The 18195-nt window shown below is 39.1% G+C and overlaps 2 protein-coding genes across 2 annotated transcripts; both read left to right on the plus strand.

Moving 5' to 3' along the window:
• The first annotated feature begins 3071 nt into the window (after window positions 1–3071).
• LOC143881406 (uncharacterized) lies at window positions 3072–8585 on the plus strand. Its single transcript, XM_077384452.1, has 2 exons — window positions 3072–3229; window positions 4787–8585. Exon 2 carries the CDS (start codon window positions 4973–4975, stop codon window positions 8033–8035), a length of 3063 nt encoding a protein of 1020 aa, XP_077240567.1. The 5' UTR covers window positions 3072–3229; window positions 4787–4972; the 3' UTR covers window positions 8036–8585.
• A 4954-nt stretch (window positions 8586–13539) lies between these two features.
• On the plus strand, window positions 13540–17178 carry LOC143880790 (uncharacterized). The gene is made up of 2 exons (XM_077383771.1): window positions 13540–16404; window positions 16541–17178. Exon 1 carries the CDS (start codon window positions 13695–13697, stop codon window positions 16386–16388), a length of 2694 nt encoding a protein of 897 aa, XP_077239886.1. The 5' UTR covers window positions 13540–13694; the 3' UTR covers window positions 16389–16404; window positions 16541–17178.
• Window positions 17179–18195: the final 1017 nt, after the last annotated feature.

Here is an 18195-nt window from a genome sequence, read left to right on the forward strand (position 1 = left end):
AAAGTATGTGCGGCAGCTATCTGTGCATGGGTATATAAAACACATGTGGCCCCACATTTTTTGGGTGATCCAAAGCATTCATTTGGAAGGCCCTTCCATGGATAGAGGGCGTGTACCAAAAATCAGCCCTATAGGATCATCCTAACCCTGCCATTTGTGGAGGGAGAAAATGGGCAGAAACAGACAAATAATGTCTGTCCATTTTTCCCTTCACCTTTGATTGGGTTAGGATGATCTTATAAGGCTGATTTTTGGTACACACCCTATCCATAGAAGGGCCTTCAAATAAATGCTTTGGATCGCCCCAAAAATGTGGGGCCGCATGTGTATTATATACCCATGCACAGATAGCTTATCTGTGCCACATACTTTATTTTCTCAAAAAATTATATTTTTATACTTTTATTGTATACTTTTTAGTTTTCAAGATTTTCTGCATGAGATCTCTCAGACAAGGACCCAAGGTAAGGTGGTATCAAGCATGCTGGACTAAATGAGGTTATTTAAAACAGTATGAATGTAATGCTTTTTTTTAAATATTAAGTATTTATTTATATGATTGGATTGCCAGAATGAAGCACTCGTATCGGGATCTGTTTCCAATTTTGCCTGATTCTAGCTTTTGTTTCAAAAAATGAACGGAATCATGGGGGCCGAATTGACACCGGAAAATGCTGGAGTCTGTTTCATGCCTCCTGAGCTGGTATTCTGATTCTACCCTGGTTGGAATGGGATTTTTATTAAAAAAATTTGAAATAAAATCTTTATTTTAACATTTTTAAAGGGAGAATTGGAATAGGAATTAGAATATGATGTTAATTCTAATTCCCGATTCCGGCAATCTAGAAAGGTAGATCTTGGTTTAATGTCATCTTTGCTTAGTCAATTGATTAATGATGATTTGATTTTTATTGGTATTGAACTTACAGATTAGGCACCTGTGTGGTGGGAGATCACATGTCTGAAGTCTTGTGCTTTGATGTTATAAAAAGAAGAGTGTCATTATTAAAACAAGCAAGTGCCAATATCGTTTCCCCATTTCAATTTCTTCTCTTTCTCTACTACTCCACAGAGAAATACATTTTTGGATTTCTGATCCAAGAACAGAAGATTTTCAAAAACCACTGTCAAGGAGAACGAAAACTGTATAAATTGTAAATTTGTTTTGAAGTGTCAAAAAAAGATTTCCATTGTTAAGGAGCACCATAACTGTATAATCTGTGGTTTCATATCATGAATTTGTTTACCAAAAATCAAAGCTCTGCTAAATTACGACAGAGGAAGTTGACCCATTTCTCAAAACAAGATTTTCAGTGTCAAGGAGCACTGATACTATATAATATGTGGTTTCAGAGTCTAAATTTGTTTACCAAATTGTAATTTTTGCCTGCTCCGTGTGGATTAGAATTCCATTTTCTGAGATTCTTACTTCTGATGAAGCATTGAAACAAGATTTCTATCCTCAAGGAGCACGAGAACTGTATAATCTGTGGCTTGGGAGTGTGGATTTGTTTACCCAAATGCAACGTTTGACAGCTCCGCGAGGATTAGATTTCCATCTTCTGAGATTCTTACTTCTGATGAAAAGCGTCAAGGAGGATGTTCTCTATTTCCACCAAAACTAGAGTATGTAGTGGGAAATTTTGAGATGTTCTCTATTTCCACCAAAACTAGAGTATGTAGTGGGAAATTTTTGTACCAGATACTTGTATAAACAGTTATTAGACTTGCCCAGTGTGAAGAATCCCAAAGAAAAAACCTTGAAATGTTGAGTCCCATAGTGAGTTTGGCATGGAGTCATGGAGAGGTGAAATGGGTGTAAATATCTCTTCTTCTTTGGCTTTGTTTCTTTCAATGTGTTCTTTCACTTGTTGTTTGGCCTGTTGGGATACTCCATGTCATCATTAAAAAAAACTGGGATTTTCTAGGGACCATCGCAGAGGCATTTATAGGCTCAGGTTTTGTCTTATTGATTTAATTCGTCTTAGGTGGCTACTCTCTCATGCAACAGCCGGTCCTAAAAAATGCCTTGTGCGATGGTCCCTAGTAAATCCCCAAAAACGTTACCTGTTTTAGTAATCACATTCTCCTCTGTGTTTTTCCTTTTGATTAGCTGTTTGAGTAAGTGGCAAATCCCACAAAGTTAATGACATTTATTGACTTTATGCAGGGGTGCTGGGCTGGCCAAATCCCAAACCCAACGGGTTCAACACGATTTCAGCTCAAGTTGGGTTGGCATTTCCTTGGTTTGGGTTAGGATTAAGGGCTGGGGCAACCTAAACCAATCCCCTAATTTTATTGCAATTTTCAAAATCTTTGAACTATTTTTTCATGCATTCATTTCTATTTTCGCCCCGAGCTGACCCCAAACCCAACCCGACCCCGATTTGGAAAAAAAGGGTTAGATGGGTTACGTTAGGGCTGAAAGATTTAGCGGCGGGTCGGGTAAGGGTTGACCCTTCTCGACTCGAAGCTCGGGTTCAGTGCGGTTAGGATTGAGGTAATGCCACCCAGGGTTAGGCTGAGGTTTCCTTCAATCTGACCCAACCCTGCTCATGTTCAACACTATTGATATACATAGCTATGTTGGTCTAGGCCCTCTTGGCTAATACGATATTTGGGTCTGTTTGGATGCACGCTGTAGACCCAGGAGTCTTCGAATAAGTAGGTAACTGGGAGGAGAGAAGCATTGGATTTGCGTGGAATGTGGTTGCCAACCTCCTAATGTAATGGTAGGAGGTGTCATTACCAATCTATAGAGAGAGCACCGCTCCAATAAAATCCAAGAAAAATTTCACTCATTAATTTTTTTTTTTCTGCAATTTTGGGCTTGTTGGATAATATAAGGAAGAGACAAGGATGACACATCAACATACATACAATAATTAACCAGGAAACCTCTCGGAGTCTCTAGGGATTTCAAATTTTCAATGGTATATTGGCAACCAAACAAAGAGTTGGGTTGAAAGTGAGAAGTGTCATTATCAAAATAAGAGTGTGTATTTCAACTCTGGGGGTAGAAAGTGGGATATTTTTGGAGGGGATTCCAAGAGAGACTGACTAGAAATCTAACATTAAAAGGGTGTCGGAATGAATTAATTTCACAGTTGGCTCTTCTTTTCTATTCCGAGTCCTCTAATTTTTTCTTCCCTTTTTGTTCTCTACCAAAATAGAGAATGTCAAAATAAGAGGCACAAAATCGCGCCATTTCTCATCCAAAACCCTAAAAGTAAGTTCTCTTTTTTCTGTCTCTTACATTTCAATTTTCTCTGCTCTCTACGCCCACTGTTCTTCCCATCTAGGGTTTTTATCTTTGTCTTCTACTTATTGATTGAAATGATAATTTGTTTTTGTTTCTAGGGTTTTTAGGATGTTGGAAAAAATAAACATATCTGCACCATGTAAAGGTGGTTAGGGTTATCTTCTTTTGCTTTTCATTTTATTTTTTGCTCTTCGGCACAGGGAAGGATTTGTTACTTTGGGTTGCTTTCGTTTAATTATTCGGTGGGTTTTTGTTTCTCGGAGGGTTTTTAGCTGCTGGTGTTTGATTTTTTCTTTATACGCTTTTCGCTTTTGAGTTTAGGTTTTGTTGTGTTTGGAATCTAGGGTTTGAGTTCTTTCTGTCTATGATTGGATGGAATTAGGTTAGGGAGATCTAGGGTTTCTGGGATTTCTCTTAATTTTCAGTTTGTTTCGGTTAAGGTGTGGGCAATTTTATCAGTTGAACAGAACTTTACACAATTCAAGTTTCCATCGATTTCAATTAGGGTTTTTATTTAGTTTATGTAGTTTTTTTTTTTTTCTCTCTCTCCCTTCAGTTCAATTAAATTTCGAATTCTAGGTTGTTGGTTAGATAGTGAAATTTGTTTGAATATATGTATTTTTTAATGAGTTTGGTGGAGGTTTTTGTATGTCATATATAGTGCACTTATTTTTTTGAAATGGTAAGTCATAGATAGTGTACACTTTTTTGTGTTGTTTTGGTTCTCTCTCTCTCTCTCTCTCGGGTGATTGAGATGTGATATGATAGGTGTTGAAGTATAAACTATTAAATAACACCAACTCTATCAGCTTAAGCTTTTGGAGTAATTGGTTTTTTCACATGGTATCTGAGCTACCGCCTCACGACAGGTCTTGGGTTCAAAACCCAACAACTCCTTGATATTAATAAACAGCTTAAGCTTTTGGAGTAATTGGTTGTTTCACATGGCATCAGAGCTACCGCCTCGTGGTGAGTCTTGGGTTCAAAACCCAACAAGTCCTTGATATTAATAATCCATGTGTACGGCCAACCCAAAAAAGAGGGGCCGCACTTGAGGGGGAGTGTTGAAGTATAAATCATTAAATAACACCCACCCTACCATCTTAGGCTTTTGGAGTAATTGGTTGTTTCACAATAGGTATTGAAATCTAAATTTTTTTTATTGGTAGAGGAATTTAGACATGGGAGTTTGGAATTTGGAACGTTTTGCTGTTTCGGGCAAAGCATTAGTGCATCTTTATGACTGGCATTTTCTTATTAAAGATTTTTTATCTATCAACATGTAAAATCGTAATGTTGGTTGATATCCTTTTTTCTTGTTATATGGTTTCTTTGTTTCTTTCATGTTATTGCTATTATTATTATTAGTAGTAGTATCTTTTTCTTTATTCAATTTCGAAATCTAGAAGCTTCGTTTTGTTTTTTCCTTCTCTGAATTGGTGTGAGAATGTGATTTAAATATGATTTACATTGTTGCGTATTATGCACACTGAGTTTAAAATTCTTGGGTTATTGAATTTCCAGGTGGTTTTATCTTTTGACGGTGGAGAATTCTAGTCATTGAAAAAGGTTAAGAGCTGCAATGCACTGTTCTTTGGCCTGAATTATATTAACTTAAGTGAACATGTGACGTAAAAGTAGCTTTTTCTGGGCTTGCATACCTTGCGTGAGGGAATTGGAGTCGAATATTCTCTCAATATTGAATCAGCAATGGACTGCAACAGGGAGGAGGCTATTAGAGCCAAGGAGATTGCCGAGAAAAAGATGCAAAATAAAGATTTTTTTGGGGCTCGAAAGATTGTCCTGAAAGCCCAACAGCTCTTTCCAGAGCTTGAGAACATTTCTCAGATGCTAACTGTCTGTAACGTGCATTGCTCTGCGGGGCCACAGGGAAGCGGGTCTGTCATGGATTGGTATGGGATTCTTCAAGTTGAACAGAGGGCCGATGAACTGACCATCAAAAAGCAGTACCGAAAGCTTGCTCTTTTACTTCACCCTGATAAAAACAAGTTTTCTGGCGCTGAGGCTGCCTTTAAACTAATCGGGGAAGCACAGAGAGTCCTTTCTGACCCATCCAAACGATCTCTCTATGACATGCAGAGAAAAATCACTGTTAGGAATCCCGTGCCAAGGCAGCCTCAACAGCCAAAAAGGAATTATAATGCTAGAAAACCACCTGTTCCGAACAATGTTCCCAATCATTCCGCTCCACAATTCCCGGGTCAGCAAACGCAAGCTGCATTTTCCAATGGTTCGACCTTCTGGACAATTTGTCCTTTTTGTGGTATAAAGTATCAATATTACAGTAGTATTATGAATAGAGCCCTCCGTTGTCAGAGTTGCTTGAAGCCCTTCATTGCCCACGATATGAATGCCCAAGGGACGGCTCCATCAGGGTCAAACTCGGGATATCAATGGAATCAATATGGAATTCCTCAGAAGAATGCTGATACAGTGGATCATCAAAGCACCACTGGGAACTCCCATGGCGTGGGATTTCAGGGGAATGTTAGTAGAGGGGCCACAGTGGGAGAACCCTTTGTAGGGGGGAATACTGAGGAGCTGAACAGGAGAGAACAGACAGTGAAACCTTCAAGAAAAGTGGATGTGAAGAGGGGAAGGAAAATGGTAGTAGAATCTAGTGAAAGCTGTGCTAGTGATAGCACTAGCTCTGACAGTGAAGATATTGCTGTGGTAGAAAGTGATCCTCATGTAAGACAGAATGCTCCACGGAGATCGGTGAGGCAAAAGCGGCATGTTACTTATAATGAAAATGAAAATGAAAATGAAAGTGACGATGATGACTTTGTGAACCCTCCAAGTTCCAAAAGGTCAGGGAATTTTGGATCATTTGGTGGCACAGATAGGGATGAAAAAGTTCTCGAAAAGGATGTTAACAAAAATGTTGAAATTTCTGAAGATGAAAAAGAAAGCGTCTCCTCTGAAGAAAACTTACTGAATGGAAAAGAACAAGCAGGGAAATATGAGGAAAATGGAGTAGACCAAGCGGGAGTAGGTGAGGAAAACGAAAGCTCCAAAGCTAAAGATGATCCAGAGCCTATTATCTATCCTGAACCAGAATTCTATGATTTTGACAAGGGTAGAGCAGAAGAGCATTTCAAAGTTGATCAGATATGGGCGATATATGATGATTTAGGAGGCATGCCGAGATTTTATGCTCGGATTAGGAAGGTGTATTATTCACCGGAGTTCAAGCTGCGGATCACATGGCTAGAATCCAATCCCAATCCTAAAGATGAAGATGTGGTTAATTGGGTAGATGCCGAATTGCCTGTTGGTTGTGGGAACTTCAAACTTGGTGGGACCGAAGACAATGTAGAACGTTCTATCTTCTCCCATTTGGTGTCGTGGGGGAAAGGATTTGGTAGATATACTTACAGTATATATCCTAGAATGGGTGATATCTGGGCTCTCTTCAAGGGCTGGGATATCAAGTGGAGCTCTCATGCGAACAAGCCTAAACAATATGAATATGAAATTGTAGAAGTCCTTTCTCAGTATGCTGAGGGGGCATCAAGTGGCATCAAAGTTGTTTATTTGGTTAAGGTGAAAGGGTTCACGAGCCTCTTTCGGCGAAGGGTAAATGCGGAAATGTTCATACTAAAAAATGAACTACTCAGATTTTCCCATAAGATACCTTCGTATGCGGTGACTGGAGAGGAAAGAAATCACATCCCCAAAGGATCCCTTGAACTCGATCCCCTTTCCGTGCCAAATGGCCTGGAAGAGTTTGCACCTTCCTCACTTTCTGACAATGTCGAAGTTGAAATTATGGAAGTACAGACCAATGGTTCAAGTTATAGATCCGCTAGCCAAAATGAGACACCGGCAACTGGATCTGCAAAGCCCAAGACGCCGAAGAAGCATAAAGAGCCAAATGAGAATATTCAGGAAGAAGAAAATCCGGACGTTAAAGTCTGTTCTCCTTGGAGAATTAACAGGGTTTCTGAGAAGAAACCCTGCCAAGAAAATGCTAGCCAAGGTCAACGAGTTGACAAGAAAAAGAAGTATTTAGATGATGCAAAGGCCAACTCTACTGTTGACATTGAAGGCAATAGTTCCTCCCCTTCAGTGTCTCCGGTCTCCGAGTGCCCTGATCCTGAATTTTACAATTTTGAAAGAAATATGAATATGTTTCAGTCAGGTCAGATATGGGCTGTGTATAGTGATGACGACGGCTTGCCTAAGTACTATGCGCGGATAAAGTCAGTCTTATTATCTAGGTCTAAAGTGCTTGTAACATGGCTTGAAGCTCATCCCATGTTTAAAGAAGAGAAAAGGTGGTCCCAGAACCTACCTACTGGTTGTGGAACTTTCAGTCTTGCTGGTACAAGCGGGACGAAATCCCTCGGAATTGAGGTGCTCTCTCATCAGGTACGAGCGGAGCCAACTTCTGAGAAAGGAATATATAAAATATACCCGAGGGAAGGTGAGGTTTGGGCACTATATAAGAATTGGAGTCCTGGAGGGATCCTTCCGGATCTAGATAATTGCGAATACGAAATGGTGGAAGTCCTCAGAGATACTGGTTTCGGGTTGAGAGTTATTTGTTTAGAGAAGATGGAAGGTTATAATTCTGTTTTCAAACAAAACGGCAGCAGAAAAGAGATATCACGGGATGAGTTGCTCAAGTTCTCTCACCAGGTTCCTGCTTTCCGGCTAACCGAAGAAAAAAGTGGGAAGCTGAGAGGCTATTTCGAACTCGATCCCGTGTCAGTGCCCAGTTTTTTCTTCCGCACAACCAGAAACTAAACCCTTCTGACATGTGAGCCATATTGGTGCGATGCATTTGTTGCCTCAAGTTTGGAGGAGCTTCTGATTAGAGAGCTCCATGTGGGAGTAGTTTGAAATCAGTATCTCATAAGGTTTGTTTTTTGTGCCCCCAATATTTGATACTCTCAAGTTGATGTATATTACTTGCCAACAAAATGTTGATGTATGTTACATCAACACATGTTCTATCAGTATCAAAGAGTTGTCTGATTTGCTCTTCAAAATAGAGAGCATCTTAAGAATCTCAATGAGGTGCTTCTGATGTATAGCCTCAACCATGATCAATATTTTGTTGTAGACTTTTCAAACAGAAGTAGTGAAGGCAGCTGATTGTAGTTCTTCAATCACGGAACCAGCGTTTTGATTTACTAATTTCATGTTTTGTGTGTGACACTTGTGTTTTAGGAAGCTGACGTAAATCTGTGTACTCTTGGCATTAACCTCTTGAGTTTACATACTGCATGTAATCTTTTCTGTCTACTTGTAGTTTTATTCATGTAAATAAATTGTTTACGATCTTCTCTTGCTTCATTGTTGAATTAATCCAGGCTGTGATAACATATTTGGTGCTAGTCATAGCAGGTATTGTCACACTATTTTCAGTAAATTGGCTTCATGTTTTGCTTGACAAACCTAGGACACTTACATAAACACTGCTCCTCATCGTGCTAGATATGCCCTTCAAACACATTTGGTTCCGCCTTCCTACATATTTGGTGCTAGTCATAGCTGTTTGTTCACTGTGTCCTAAAAGAGATAGGGTGTTGGTTATGGTGTGGAATGCCAATACACCAAGAATGGCTTCAAAACTTCTTTGGGTGATGATAGAATATGGTTTTGGCGTCCTTGATTGTATATTTTCATTTCATGAAAGGAAGGAAAAGGCTGGTGTTATGAGTGAGTGTGGTGTTGTTGTGTGTTAGGTTCTTTCATGTATATATTTGGATTAGTGGCATTTTTCAGGGTTATTTTGTGTTTGATTTTTTTTTTTTTTTTTTTGATTTATGATCATCTAATATTTTTATGTTTGTACTGTTCTTTGGATTCAAAATTTGGGCATCTATAAACTTTTTTTTTTTGGGGGGGGTGGGGGGGGTGGGGTGGTAATGACTTCTGAAAGATGCCCAAACCGTGTCCACAATGACGGCGCCTGTTTGTTTTTCTACCCAGAACCTCCCATATGAGATGAAAGAAATGGGGTCTCAGTTTTGAGAATCAATTCCCGAACTCCAGGCGTCTCCATGTCCGAGCTTGAGATAGCAAATTCTCGAACTCGCCCGTTTTTTCGCTATAATTTCAGAAACATGGTAGTGTAGCATCACATTTTATAAAAGAGAAACATAGCACTGTTTAAGCTCAAATTTCAGATTGTTTTGGCCAAGTTCAATATGATTTTGAAGATGAATCTTGCTGTTATGAAACTCTGAATTCATACTTGAATTCCATCTAGATTATCTGAGTTTTATAGCTGAAATACTGCTTAGAAAATCTCTGAAAATTGACTTGTTTTATTGCCAAAAAGCATAGTATCGTTTTTTAGACTAAATATCAGATTTTATTTGCCATGTTTCAAGTCAATTTTGATCATCTATAATGCTATTATATGGCTTTGATTCAAGTGAAAATATCCATTGCTAAACCATCCAAACTATTTTCTGCATTCACACCAATTTAAGTTTTCCATGTAACGCAATCTATCTCAAGCATTTCATCAAACACCTGCCTAGAAAAATATTGATGAAGGCAATAGATGAAAGGGTAATTGCTACTCCAAGAACAACATTCTCATTTTACTTCAAACCTTTCATCTCCGAAATGAACTTCGGAACAATCACATTGAGCTCATTCATTTTATTTTTCAAAAAAAAAAAAAAAAAACATTCAAGCTCAGATGGAGGTGAACCAGAGAAGGTACTGCGTAGAGCAAAGTGAATTTGAAAGAAAAAGGATTCATACTCCCAACCCCCTTCATTTTATTTCAATTGAATAAGACAAGATATAGAACAAGCTTAGAGAAACTCTTCTTCTTCTTCTTCTCTCTCTCTCCCGATTTAAAGCCCATGAAAGAAAAAGTTGCCAAAGACGGGGAATTTGATTGCCCTTGGGATCATGATTTTACACATGTTTTGATTATAAAATCTAAAAAGATGTGTAAAATCATGATCCCAAGGGCAATTAAATGCCCCTTAGGCCACTCCCTTCCCATAAACAACAAATATCATCTCAAACATGGTAAATGTGCAACCCCCCCTCTTTAATTTTTAGTTTATTTACCCATTATTATTCCTCAACTATTGCTCTCCTCTTTGTTTTTTTTCTATTTATTCACCTCCAATTGAAATCAGCCTTCCCCCAATTGAAAACTTTTTTAACGTGCAAAGTTTTTCTAAACCAAATATCGTAATTAACTCATTGATATCAAAAGTCTTTGATGACAGGCATTGATTACCAAATTTCTGTATCCCTACAGTAACTATTTAACAAATGAACGGTTTGGATCATCCTATGAAGTGGGTTGTACAGTACTTTTTGAAAAATACTAGACTATACGGCCACACACCATATAAAATCTTCTGAACATGGAATCATCCTAACCCTCCAATTTGTGCCCTTTAAAAAAGAAGTATAAAGAAAACAGGAGGCAACGCCTCAGTTTCATGAAAAAAGGTCAGTACAAATTGTAAGGTTGGGATTCTCTCTTAGGAGAGATACTTGAGTCGTCGCTCAAGGTGGCAAATGGGCCGTGCCGGCCTGTGGCCCGGCAAGGCACGACATGGCAAGAATAGCTACAGTGACATGGGCAGCCTGGGCTGTGGGTTTAGGCAAGTGGCCCTGCCCGGCCTGGCAAAATCAATTAAAAAGTCAGAATATAAGGCCGTTGTCTCTGGCCGGCACGATACGGCCGTGCCGTGCCTAACCTCAAACTTATCTGAGCCGTGCCATGCCTGGCCCGCGGGCCGTGTTGGGCTGAGAAGTATTGTGCCGTGTGCCGGCACGGCCCGTTTGCCACCTTGAGTCGTGCCCACCTAGAGGCTGTAGCAATGCCCATAACTATAAGATAATAAATTGTTGAGTTTTTATATGATGTAAGCCTGTATATTCCAGTATTTTGCAAAATGAAATGCATGCCTTACATAGTAAGATCATCAAATGTCAGTATTTTTCAACCTATTTACGATGTGGCCCATCAAATGGACGGTTTGGATCAGCTATACAATATCTTTTGAAAAATACAGTCCTCCGATCTATTTAGGAACTGCATAGTATGGAAACCTCTATTGATTTGAGGGTTGGGATCATCCCCGCCCCATCATCCGGAAGCAGATGATTATTCATCTGCTTCTCACGTTCTGTGAATAGCCGGGACATTGAGGAATATCCAGAAAGGCATTTTGGGAATCAATCTGATTCTATCTCTGTTCTTTCCGTTTGAAGAAAGAAGGGGCTAATAGTTCTCCTTCCCATCTCATGGAAAACCCTTTTCGCTCCGCTTAGACCTTTCTCCTTCTAGGGGTATTTTAGCGATAGGTTCTATAGGAACTGGACCCTGTTGCTGGGGAGGAAGATCAATATATTGCTTATGTAGCTTACCCTTTAGACCTTTTTGAAGGCTCGAATCTTTAGTATTCTCTTATTCATCATATGTGTCTACTATTTACGCAGAATACTATCGCCTATTGTCACTAAGAAACTGAAATAAACTTCAGAAGTGGAAGAAAGGGCTGGAGGAAGGTGAGGATGACGTCAAGTCATCATGCCCCTTATGCCCTGGGCGACACACGTGCTACAATGGCCGGGACAAAGATTTCAAAATAGATTACCTAGCAGAAAAGATTTCAAAATCATCACAAACTTCCCTTTTTTCTTTTCTTCTTTTCTATTGCAATTTCTCGATTATTATATGATGATTTCTTAACTTTCCATAGATAGAAACAGATAGACTAGAAATGACATCTCTTATGTCAATGATACCATGGTTTCACATCCCTATCCCGCAATAACGAATTGAGTTCGTATAGGCATTTTGCACGCAGCTATTGAAATAGTTGCTCTGGCTACTTGATTCTTCGACTAATTTACTGTTTGAGTTCAAGGAATGATCAATGTCCGGCGATACTAATTCTTCATTAAATGAATCCATTTTATCTTCAAATTCTTGGTAATCAGAAAGATTGGGGAGGATACCATAAATCCTATTTATCCAAACCATTCCTATGGAATCCTCTGTTGAGATGATTGAATCATCTACGATTGGATGTGAATATCCTTTTTTTTATTGTTCCACGATATGGTCAATTTAAAAAAGGATCATACACTTTAGGCAAGCAACCGGAGAGCGGACAACTAATGCGTTCCACTTATTGAACATGGTCTATGCTCGGTTTGTGACCCCTGGATGCCGAAGGCGTCCTTGGGGTGATCTCGTAGTTCCTACAGGGTGGAGGCGATTGAGTCGGTGGGTCGGTTTGTGGCCCAATAGAAAGGAAGGATTTGTATCTTCGAAACCCATTGGAAGGGGCAATGGACGAGGGAGGAATCGTCCATAGATGATTGAACCCTCCCCGGGATTGTAGTTCAATCGGTCAGAGCACTGCCCTGTCAAGGCGGAAGCTGCGGGTTCGAGCCCCATCAATCCCGAACTAGGGTTTAGGGACTATTCACAACCTATTTACATTGTTGCCCATCAAATGGGCGGTTTGGATCATCCTATGGTGCAAACTCTTATGCCTATTTTACTGGCCCTAACAAATTTTTGGCCTCATTTTATGCCTATTTTACTGTGAGCAAAAATAAATCAAAAAAATAATTTTAGGACAAAAATTAACTTTGGAAATCTTGCCCCTTAAAGGGCCATCTGAATGAATGCATGGATTTTATAAAGGATTGTAAAATCCTAGATTTTACAAGCTAAGACCAGGATTTTATAGGCTAAAACCTGAATTGTACATTTTCAGGCTCGTAAAATCTAATTTTGACTGAGGTTGTAAAATCCAAGAATTTACAATCCTGAATTATAAAATCCGTATATCCAAGCTGCTCCTAAATTTTACTATGTCCTTTCAGGGAAAAAAAATAAAATTAGCCGTGAGTAACTAGGACGATTTACATAAAAAAATTGGGACTAGAGATGAAAATCAACCGGATACTTTGTAGAACAAATAAAATCAATGCTTTACATTTTTATAAGAGGTTTTCAGAGATGTTTCAGAGCTTCTGAAAAAAAATCATTCCAAACAGAGAAACAAAATCGTACCAGACAGAGATGTTTTAAAAAAACATGGAAAAGGCAAGGACTCATTTTCACCACAGTAGTCCGTACACAAATCGTAAGGTTACACCTTGATGAAAGATGAACGGTCTCGATTGTCACTGTTCGACTAGCCGTTGTCTCTTTACCATTAAATAAATTGGCGGCAATAGGGGTGTCATTATCAAATAAATTAGCGGCAATAGGCGAGAACAGAGTCCTTTCTAGTTTAAGAAAAGCATAACGAATGAGAGCTGAGAATCTGTCATTGTAACAAAAACAGAAAAACTAAGGTCTGAAGAGCGATTTCTAGGGTTTCATTATCTTCCACTCATCTTGTTTTGGTTGCATGTATTCTTGAGCTTACCCTAATGGTGTCAATATAAAAAAATGGAGCCAATAGAGAAAGAGGGTTCTTCCTCTAATCCCTCTGTGAAAAAACCTTCTATTTCTCATGACTTGGAACAAAACCCACTTCTCAAAACTCAAATCCAAAAACCCTATTTTGTAGATGGCAAGTTGCAAATCGGATTTGACTCGGGCCGGATTCAATCTACCTTACACAAGTGGAAAAACTCTCTCATAGGTAAGATTTTTTGCTCTCAAATTCCCCATTTAGAATACATTAAAGTGAAAATCTTACTTATTTGGGACCCTAGAGGTGATCTATCCGTCAAATTTTTGGGAAATGATTTTCTGCTTTTCACATTCGAAAGAGAGGATGATTTTTTCGACGCCTTCACAGGAGGGCCTTGTTATATTTCTCAGTCACAAATTCTCGTTTTACAGAGATGGAATCCTGAATTCAATCCCATTTCTGATAGAATTCATAAAATCCCCATATGGGTTTGGTTCCCCAAATTGCCAATGCACTTATGGGAAGAGTACTATTTGTTTTCGCTCGCTGGGATCATAGGAAAACCTCTTAAAATGGATGATCGATCGATAGAGAAGGGTCGGGCGAGGGTCTGTGTCGAAATTGATTGTTTGAGGTCGGTCCCGGAAGGTATTTCGATTGGCCCAAAAGATTCTGGAAAATGGCAGCCGTTTGAATATGAAATGTTGCCGAAATTTTGCTCTGTTTGTGACCAACTAGGGCATGATGGTCTGGATTCAGGGTGCCCTAGTATGCAGAAAAGCACCCTGAATACAAGCCATGGGTCTGTGAATCATAAGCGAAAGCAACATTTTACTTGTATTGAACTTGGATCTAGTGATGATGTTGATGATGATGATGATGGGTTTGGTATCGTTCGAAGTTGGAAAAGTTTAGAGAGGCGTGGATCATCATCGGGTAAAGACAATCAGAGTAACAAAGCATGTCCAAGAGGAGGTGCTATTGAAACCAGAGACCCACTCAATGAGTTATCAGGTGGCGCAAATGAGGACAGTCATGAAGCATTTCCAAATGAAACTGGAAAGGCGGTCGATGAGGCTTTTGGTTCTAAACATATCAAGGAAGACATGGCGAAACAAAGCTCAAGGGATGGAAAAGAACAAGCAGGGAAATGTAAGGACAACGGAGAAGAAAGAGAAATTGGAGAGGCGGTGAATGGGGCTTTGGGTTCTAAAGATAACAAAGAGGACGAGGCGAAACAAAGCTCAAGGGATGGAAAAGAACAAGTGGGGAAATGTAAGGAAAATGGAAAAGAGAGATTGGTCGGCTGCAATCTTAATTACCATCAACCAGAATTCCATGACTTCGACAAGAAAAGAGAAGAAATCCAATTTGAAGTTGGTCAGGTCTGGGCAGTTTTTGATGATAGAGATCACATGCCAAGATACTATGCATATATTAGAAAGGTCTTCTCACTCGGGTTCAAGGTGCGTCTCAACTGGCTATATCCGAATCCTAGAAACCATGATGAGATTGATTGGTTGGATAAGGGATTGCCTATTGCTTGCGGGGATTTCAAACTCAGCATCACTGAAGATACTGAAAAACGTCTAATGTTCGCCCACTTAGTTTCATGTGAGAAGGACAAAGCTAGAAGTGTTTACAAAATATATCCGAAAAAGGGCGATATTTGGGCAATCTTCAAGGACTGGTCTTTTAAATGGAGCTCTGAACCCAACAAGCATGTGACATATGAGTATGAATATGTACAAGTCCTTTCTGATTATACCGAGGGGACGGGGGTTAAAATTGTGCACTTGGTTAAGATGAAGGGGTTTGTGAGCCTGTTTCAGCGGAATGCCATCAAGGAGATGAAGTCAGTCCAAATATCTTCAACTGAACTATTCAGGTTTTCCCATATGATCCCTTATCGTAGAATGACTGGACAGGAAAGAGAAGACATCCCAGATGGATCTTTCGAACTTGATCCAGCTTCTTTGCCTCATTTCATAGAAGGGAAACGTGTAGATACTGGGGAGACCACTTCTAACTATGATGTTGGAAGCCATAATTCCTCTGTTGCAGTGTGTTCCGAGCCTAGTTTTCATGATTTTGAAGCAGATAAATCCAATGATAAGTTTCAACCAGGTCAGATTTGGGCGCTATATAGTGACGTTGATGGCATGCCTAAGTACTATGCTCTGATTAAGAAAGTTGGTTTGGCAGATTATAAAATGCAGGTAACATGGCTTGATCATTGTCCTGAGTCAAAAGAGGAGATGCAGTGGTTCAAGGAGGATCTACCAATCTGCTGTGGAACCTTCAGGCTTCGAAAAGGTAAAAACTTGGTCGTTAAAATTGGGATGTTCTCGCATGTGGTATGTGCAAAGCCCCTTTCTCAGAAGAAGAATACATATGAAATATACCCAAGAAAAGGTGAGGTTTGGGCAGTATACAAGACTTGGAGTCCTGGTGCAGCCCTTTCTAACTTGGATAATTATGAATATGAAATGGTGGAAGTATTCAAAGATACCGGTTCTGCATTGAGAGTTTCAGTTTTGGAAAAAGTAGATGGTTATAAATCTGTTTTTAAAGGAATTGGTCTGAAAAAGGACATACCAACAGATGAGTTACTGAGATTCTCCCATATGGTTTCTGCTTTTCGACTAACAAAGGAATGCAGCAGGAAGCTCAGAGGCTCTTTGGAACTCGATCCTGCTTCGGTGCCAACTGTTTTCTTTCGTTAAACCTCAAACTGCAATGGTGAGCCCAAAATTTGATCTCATCTGACGTGCCAACATGTTGATGTTTCAATACCTTTATAAACTTAGTTTGTGGAAGTTTCTGACTAGAGTACTCCTTGTGATGAATACTAACAAAGACTATGTGCTTGTTTTAGGTGACTGTCGTATACACTCAAAGTTGATGTGATTCCATCAACTTGGCTTCTAAATTATAGCTTTAACCATGATCTTTATGGTCTGATGTGGATGTTTCAATTAGAAATAGCAGTGAAAGGCAGCCGATTGTGGGATTCCTTTCTTTTTGTTAGTGGGTTCTCTCTGGATGTGTGACAGAACATTTTAGACCTTCAATGATGAGATCAACATATTGATTTCTAATGAAATCTTTTTCTTTCTTTGGGTTCTGATCCCTACTGTTTGAGAAGCCTGATGTAAATTTTCGCATTCTAGGCAACATACCTGGCTGGGAACACATATTCTCCTACTTTCCAAGGTGAACTTCAGTCTCCTTGTCACTAACCTTGGATGTTTATCCAGTGTCTGTAATCATGGGTGTAGTTTTCTTATCGAAACAGAGTCCCCTGGAACAGTATCCAAACATTCTATTTTATCAGGTGTGGTCAGACTGTCATTAATCATCTGTTTTATGGATTCAAACTTCTGATTCTATATGCTTGAAAATATTGCCTTGAAGCCTTTTGCTTATAGTGTCATGGTTCAGTTTGTTGTTGTAATAAGAGGTGTTTGATTCAAACTTGTTTATGCTGTATGTTCAACAACCAGTTACTCCAAAACCTTGAGCTGTTGGAGAAGGCGTTATTTAATCTTTTATACTTTAACACTCCCCCTCGTGTGGCCCCTCTTTCTAGGGTTAGCCTCCACGTGGCACATGTGGCCCCTCTTTTGGGTTTGGCATTGCATGTGGATTTTTTCTATCAAGGAGGTTTGAACTCAGGACCTTTGGCTCTGATACCATGTGAAACGACCGGTTACTCCAAAAGCTTAATCTGTAATAATAAAGGGTTGATTTTATTCATGATAGTTTACAACCAGCTTCCATATACACTGATGCCTTTTGCTTTCTGCACCAGTTTATCATGCTCTGTTTCATTAAGGCTCTGCTTCTTTTGACATAATGGGTGTAAAACATATTTTACATCCATTTTAAGTGGAAAATGGTTGTAAATTTTTTTTTACACCCCATAAAAAAAATTTTCTTGAACAAGAGTGTTGATTGTTTGTTCTAGCAATCCAGTGAAACCAAAGCTGAATTGTTAGACAACTAAAATCAGGATTTTTTTAGAGGTTAAGTTTTGGACTCACTGAATTGGAAATTTTGATATTAGTGATCATTTCTTTCAACATAAAATGGGCGTAAAACACATTTTACAACCATTTTAAGTGGGAAAATGGTTTTGCATTCACTGAGTTGGAATTTTTGTTGTAAGTAATTATTTCTTTTGACATAAAATGGATGACAAACAAATGTTACACCCATTTTTAGGTGAAAAATGGGAGTAAATTTTGTTTTTCCCCATTTTACGGCAAAAGAAGCTGAGCCGAATTGTTTTTTTTCCCTTGAACAAAATTATTGATTGTTTGTTCTAGCATTCCAGTGTAACCAAATCTGAACTTGTTCTACAATTAAGATTAGGATTTCTTTTAGTGGTTGGTTTTACATTCACTGAGTTGGAATTTCGATATAAGTGATTATTTAGAACTGCCGGATTAAATCTATGTTCAATGTCCCTCTAAGTAAAAAATTAAATAGCTTTGGTTCAAATGATCTTTCCTCATGTGTAAAAAAGGT

Source organism: Tasmannia lanceolata, unplaced genomic scaffold, assembly GCF_043159265.1.
Source record: "Tasmannia lanceolata isolate RefF3 unplaced genomic scaffold, GAP_Taslan_0.1 ptg000007l, whole genome shotgun sequence".
Lineage (NCBI taxonomy): Eukaryota > Viridiplantae > Streptophyta > Magnoliopsida > Canellales > Winteraceae > Tasmannia > Tasmannia lanceolata.